The following is a 6,264-nucleotide window of genomic DNA, read 5'->3' on the forward strand; positions in this document are numbered from 1 at the left end:
AAACACTAGTGCAATTGAAAGATATAGCTCTTGGAGTCAGGTCCAGCAGACATGAATTTAATTCTTGGCTCTATCATTTAATAACTCACATGGACCAGGAAACTAAGAGTTGTTGCCTGTTATAATTTCTATATCCAAAGACATCAGATGGTCAAAATAGCTAGACTTATTCTTAAAATAACTATTTTTATAAAACCTCTAGAAATAAAAAACATAATTATCAAAATTAATAATTCAATGGATACGTTAAACAGCAGATTTAAAGTAACTGAAAAGAAAATTAGTGAAATGAGATAACTCAAAGAATTTACCCAAAAGTAGCAGAGAGAAACAAGGATCTGGTAGCTATGAGATAAGAAAAAGAGAAGCTGTGATAAGGTCTAACACACAGTTAATATGAGACCTAGCTGCAGAAAATGAAGAGAACGAAAGAGAAGCAATATTTGAAGATATAATGGCTGGAAATTTTCCAGAACCAAAGTCAGGAATCTACAGATACAGGATGCAGTAAATTTATTAAATAAACTAAATAGAAAGAAATCCTTTCATAGACACTTTGTAGTGAAACCTCAGCCCCAAAGTCAAAGAGAAATTCTTAAAAGAAGTCGGAATGGTAAAGTAGACTGATAGGAGCTCAATAAACTGATTGTAAAACTATACAAAAGGGCAAAGACCCAAGAATAGCCAAGACACTCCTAAAGGAGACCAGTAAGACTGAACAGGACCTATCCTACCCAATATAAAAACTTATTATGAAGCTCTATAAATTAAGACATCTTGGTATTTGTGGAAATACAGTCAAATGGATAAATTAAACATATATAGGAACTTAATCTATTAGGAAGATGGCAGAGTAAACAAGTGAGGAAAGGAGAGGCTGTTTAATATTGTTAAAACAAATGATCAGTCATTAAGAAAAAACTATTGGATTCCTATCTCACAAAATTCAATTTCAAATAAAGTCTTAAATTGAAAAGGTAAAACTTTAAAACTTAGAAAAATGTATAGGAAAATATTTTTCTGACTTTGGGATTGAGAGAGGTTTTTTTTAAAAGACATTTAAAAATGTTAAACACAAGATGCATAAATTTAAAGAAATTAAAATAGTAACTTCTGCTCATCAAAAGACACACAAAAAAGGTAAGAAGGCAAATTGCAATCTTGAAGAACACACATTCAATCCACATAAGCAAGAAGAAGATCGTGTCCAGAGTATAGAAAAAACTTTTATAAATTGGTAAGAAAAAAAAATGACCTCCCCAAACAGGGTAAATGCATTAACAAGCACGGCAAAGAGTCAGAAACCTAAATGGTTTGTCAAAAAAATATATGAAAAGATGCTCAAACACATTAGTAATCAAGAAAATGTAAATTAATAGAAGCAATTAGATATCATTTTATTCCTACTAGATTGGCAAATTTAAAAGGTAAGAAAATACCAAGTGTTTGTGAAAGTATAAATTTGTACAACCATTTAAAAACATTTAAAACAATTAAAATTAACCATTTAAAAACAATGTAGCATTACCTTGTAAAGTTTAACATTCGCATGCCCTCTACTCTACTATATATAAACCCTAAAGTAATTCTTAACATGTGAACCAGGGGACATGTACAAGAATAATCATATTATTGATTGCAACAGCAAACAGCTGGTGACAATCCAAATGTCCATTATCAGGCAAATGGGCATGAACTATGACATATTCATACAGTGGTAATATTATCAATACAAAGAAATGAACTAATGCTCCATGAATGACACAACTTGAAGAAATTTAGAAACATACTATTGAATTAGTGAAGCAAGGTACAGAAATATAAAGTAGTCTGATACTATTTTTATAAAGCTCAGAAATAAACAATGCTATGCAAATACATATACACGTATAGATAGATATAAAACCATGTTTTTTAAAAAGCCAGAGAATGATTAACACACATTTCAGGATACTGTTTAACTTGGGGATGATGAGATTGGGGAAGGACCGCGTGGTAAATTTAACATTCTAAGTCTTAATCTGGATCATAGATTCAGAGGTGTTTAGTATAAAGTTTCATAATTTAAATATATACATTACATATTTACTGAGCATCTATCATATGCCTAGCAAGTTTTAAATGTATTATGTAATATATGCAAAAGAATGTATGTTGCCATTATGAGGTAGTAACAGGTACATCCTGAGGGTTTTGAGCATGATTGCCCAGTCTTGTATTTGGGTTAATTTTATATTGCCTATTGAGGACAAGAGTTCATTTTGGCTCTGAAACTTTAAATGACATTCTGATACTATCTGTAGCTCCCGAGAACTTCCCTAAATTATACAGACTCAGTAAATAGCTTTCTCTTTTTTTGATGAATTAAATATGATGTTATCTTTTTCCTTACCAAAAAAAATCATTTTTAGCTAAAAAAGATTCTTCAGATTAAGACTGAGATCTGAAATGCAGTTCCGATTAAGCTCTACATTCATCCTTTGTAGTTTCAGAAATTCCCTTTAGATAATTAATATGCTAAAAAGAGAATGCATTTCTTTTACATTTCCTTAAATTTTTTCTTTCCTTTTAATAAACTTTATTGTTTTAATTATAAAATCAATTGTCACTTCAAAAATGTTCTACAATAAAGACATAGAAAGTAAAAATGTTACCTCCCAACGATAAACACTTTTTTCTTGTATAACTTTTTTCTTGAGGTGTATATATATTTTAAATAATTGATATCAAATAGTTTGGTATTTTGCTTTTGAAAGTATTTTTAACACAATATATGACCTGCCGTTTCATTAGGAAACATATTTTATTAATACAAAGTAGCCTCCGACAGTAAAATACCAAATAAAAGTAAACCAATTAAATCAATTTAAAAAGTCACAATCAAAACCTATCATATCAATGTAAATGACAAAAGAAAGCTGGCAGAAGGTATTAATTTTCATCTCTAAAACGCCGAAAATTATATTCTTTAAAGTAAGTGTTACTACTCATCAAGATGTGGCGTTTCTGACTCCCTGCGTTACACAGCAGTATCCCCTCCCGACATTTGCTACCCACAGATTTACCTCAGGTGGCTCCTAACCTGGCAGGGTCCACGGAATCAATCTTTGAGTGCCTGCAGTTTGGACAGTGGAACAGAGACCCGGAGGCCAGAGCCTGACAACGGTTCTGGTTCGTCCCCTCGGTAAGGCAACATGCCGCTGGTGATCACTTACCAAACTGCTGTTTGCAGCCATACACACACACACACACACACACACACTCACGCACACACTCACGCACACACTCACGCACACTCTCACACACTCACTCACGCACACTCTCACACACTCACACGCACACTCGCACACGCACACACACGCACACGCACACACTCACACGCACACACGCACACACACGCACACTCACACACACGCACACTCACACGCGCGCACACACTCACGCACACTCACACACGCACACACTCACACACGCACTCACACGCACACACTCACGCACACTCACACACGCACACTCACGCACACTCACGCACGCACACTCACGCACACTCACACGCACACACTCACGCACACGCACACTCACACGCACACTCACACACACGCACACTCGCACACAGACACACTCACACACAGTTGAAGTCTTCTTCCACTAGCACAGCACACTGACGGGAAGAAAGGAGACTGCTTAGGCAGGAAGGCGGTCAGAGCAGAGCCTCACTGCAGGAGAGAAGCAGTGCTCTCAGCTAGTGCCTGTAAATAGTGGCTCAACTGGACCAGGTGTTATCTGTTCCTTTCGTTAATATAAACATAAACGGCATTAATCTGGACAAGTACCTTTCCTGCCTAAGGACCCTGCCCATCTCCTGATGTGTCCGTTCGTCTTCACAGACCTGACACTTAGGAAGCGTTCTCCCACTGCTCCAGCGCCTTTGTAGCCCGGGTAAGTCTGCATCCTCTCCGAACTGACTTTTGTCCTCACGAAAACAAAAACATGCGCTTCACGAGTTGGGGTCGGTGGGGTAGATGAGATGCTCTAAGGTGTCTGGCTAGCGTACTGTCAGGTTGGAAGCGCCACGAAATAGTCTCTTCTCGAGGCACAGCGGGCGTTATTAGAATTGCCTCCTCGTAGCTGTGAGGCCTTGGACACAACATGTGAACTGCGAAGAATAAGGAGCTTAATAAACATCAGAACTACAGGGCGCCTCCGGGAGCAGCGGCAGTACCCTCGGCCTCGCGGAGGCGAGGCTGCCGGGAGGGCAACGGTCCCTTTAAGCACCTGCGGCCCCGCCCCGCCCCGCGGACACAGCCTTCCGGAAGTGCGTGCGCCGCCACGCAGTCCGATTCCTCCGCCGGCGGCGGCGCGCGGGCCCGTAGCTTCGCCCCGTTTAGTCCAGGTTTCCTCCTCTCCCCTGCCTGCTCCAGATGTGCCGCTGCGGTTTCTCCGGCCGACAGTCCCGGCGACCTGCCCCCCCGCGCTCGGAGCTGGGCCCAGCCGGTCTGGGGACGTCAGACAGCGCCACGGCCGGGCCGCCGGCTCCCGACGCGCACTTCCGCTGACGCCTGAGCCGTGACGCCGCCGGAGGGGCGCGGGGCGCGCGGCGCCGGGACGGCCGCGCCGGCAGCGATGATGCAGGAGCTCCTCACCCAGAACCGTGCCCTGCGCAGGAAAAACAACGAGCTCATGGACCCGGTGCGGCGGCTGCGGTGCGAGAAAGCCACGCTGCTGGCTCAGGTGCGTCCGCCGGCCTGGCCCGTGGCTTTCCCCGAAACGTTCAAAGGTGCCTCCGCCCAGCTCCCAGGGTTTGTGAGCCACGCGGCCTCTTACGTGCGGTTCTTCGAGGCCAGGTTTTCCAACGACACGCTAAAGGTGGCCTTTTTAATCAGCCGCTTCTCTGGGGCGGCAGAAGAGTGGGTAGGTAGTCCCCTACGTGGAGAGGGAGAGCCCCATCCTAGATCACGATGAGGACTTTGTGGACGCGCTGAAACGGGCCTTCGGCCGGAAGCGGTAGGACACCGCCGGGACCCCTCGTTTCGGGTGGGACCACCGCGAGCCGCCGCGCTCCCCGCAAACCCGGCCCTGCTTGGCTTCGATTCACGAGGAACTCGCTGGGTCTCAGCAGCTGGGCCCGACCTGGCTAGAAAACTTGGCGGCCGCCTGTACTTACCCACCTAAGCCCACTGCCTTTGCGCTCTGCCCAGCAACCCCGCCAAAGGCTGGGAGCCTGTTAGAAATTGAGTGAGCCGCCCAGGATCGCACCACTTGCCATTTCTGAAGATGTTGCTGACGGTCTCTGAAAATCGGAGCAACCTAGGAAGTGCCCGGGTGTGCCACACGCCGTGGACACTGCTTTGGAAAGCTCAGGCCCTGAAAGAGCACCAGGGTCAGTGTGCCTGGCAGCCAGATTTTGACATTTCTCCCCCCAAGAACAGTTTTCCACATGCTCCCATTTCTGTTTTGAAATCACAAGAATCTCACAGATTGTGCTTTTTGGTCAGAGAAATTCAGGTACTGGACAATACATGAGAAAAGGATTTACTTATAAATTTTAAACATATATATGTCTTATATTACCATATATGTCTTACATTACCAAACAAAGATGAATAAAGTCAAAGTCTATGTCCTCAGGAACACAAGTTTATTTTGAGAAAAAAAGTGTATTTTCTGATATCTGGTAAAATGCTTTTGTGTGCAATGAGTGGCATATTTGATTCTTTTTTTTATGGCTATTTTTTAACTTTTCACCCCATAGTTTTAACTATATATGTTGAACACATGCAGTTTACAAACCCACTTGAGCGATATTTATGTTTGCTGATGAATTTAGTGAAGATGGTGTTTCTAAAAATGCATGTAACTGGTGGCAAAAAAATGGGGATGGTGCATTCTTTGAACTTGGCTTTATTTCTTTATATTAAATGACTTAGCTCACTCATTTTTTGTAACTTACATTCTTGGCCTCAGTTTTTCTTATGTAATGAAAGGCATTACTTGATCATTAACATGTGGTTCAAAATTCTGTGCTTCTCTGATGAGGCCAAAGAAGGGGAATAAAAGGATCTGAACTCGCCTATTAAACAAAGGGGTCCTTGAAACCCTCTAAGAAGAAAAATCCACAACTGCCTTTCCTTAAGTCTATAGGTTTTATCATTTCTGGTAGTCAGTATAGTCTCACTGAAATACTGTAGTGCCTCGGTTTTCCAATGTCTCCGTTGATGAACATTTTGGTTTATGAACGCCATAAATCCGGAAGTCAATGCCTCG

General features: G+C 42.2%; 1 protein-coding gene and 1 pseudogene across 3 annotated transcripts in view; one reads left to right on the forward strand and one right to left on the reverse strand.

Moving 5' to 3' along the window:
- Positions 1 to 3,966, reverse strand: part of AKAIN1 (A-kinase anchor inhibitor 1) — a 96,992-nt gene extending 93,026 nt beyond the window's left edge. The window contains exon 1 of one of the 2 annotated variants that reach the window (XM_081078644.1): positions 3,834 to 3,966. In XM_081078644.1, the coding sequence (XP_080934770.1) occupies positions 3,834 to 3,951 (118 nt within the window). In that variant the 5' untranslated portion in view covers positions 3,952 to 3,966. Of the gene's footprint in view, positions 1 to 3,082; positions 3,526 to 3,833 lie in introns of those variants that run through there. The other variant, XM_081078643.1, reaches the window with a different exon arrangement.
- Positions 3,967 to 4,623: 657 nt separating this feature from the next.
- On the forward strand, positions 4,624 to 5,008 carry LOC308509952 (protein LDOC1-like; annotated as a pseudogene). The gene has a single exon. The product of its transcript is annotated as a protein LDOC1-like (transcript).
- The last annotated feature ends 1,256 nt before the right edge of the window (positions 5,009 to 6,264 follow it).

Source organism: Rhinolophus hipposideros (genome assembly GCF_964194185.1).
Source record: "Rhinolophus hipposideros genome assembly, chromosome: 17".
NCBI lineage: Eukaryota > Metazoa > Chordata > Mammalia > Chiroptera > Rhinolophidae > Rhinolophus > Rhinolophus hipposideros.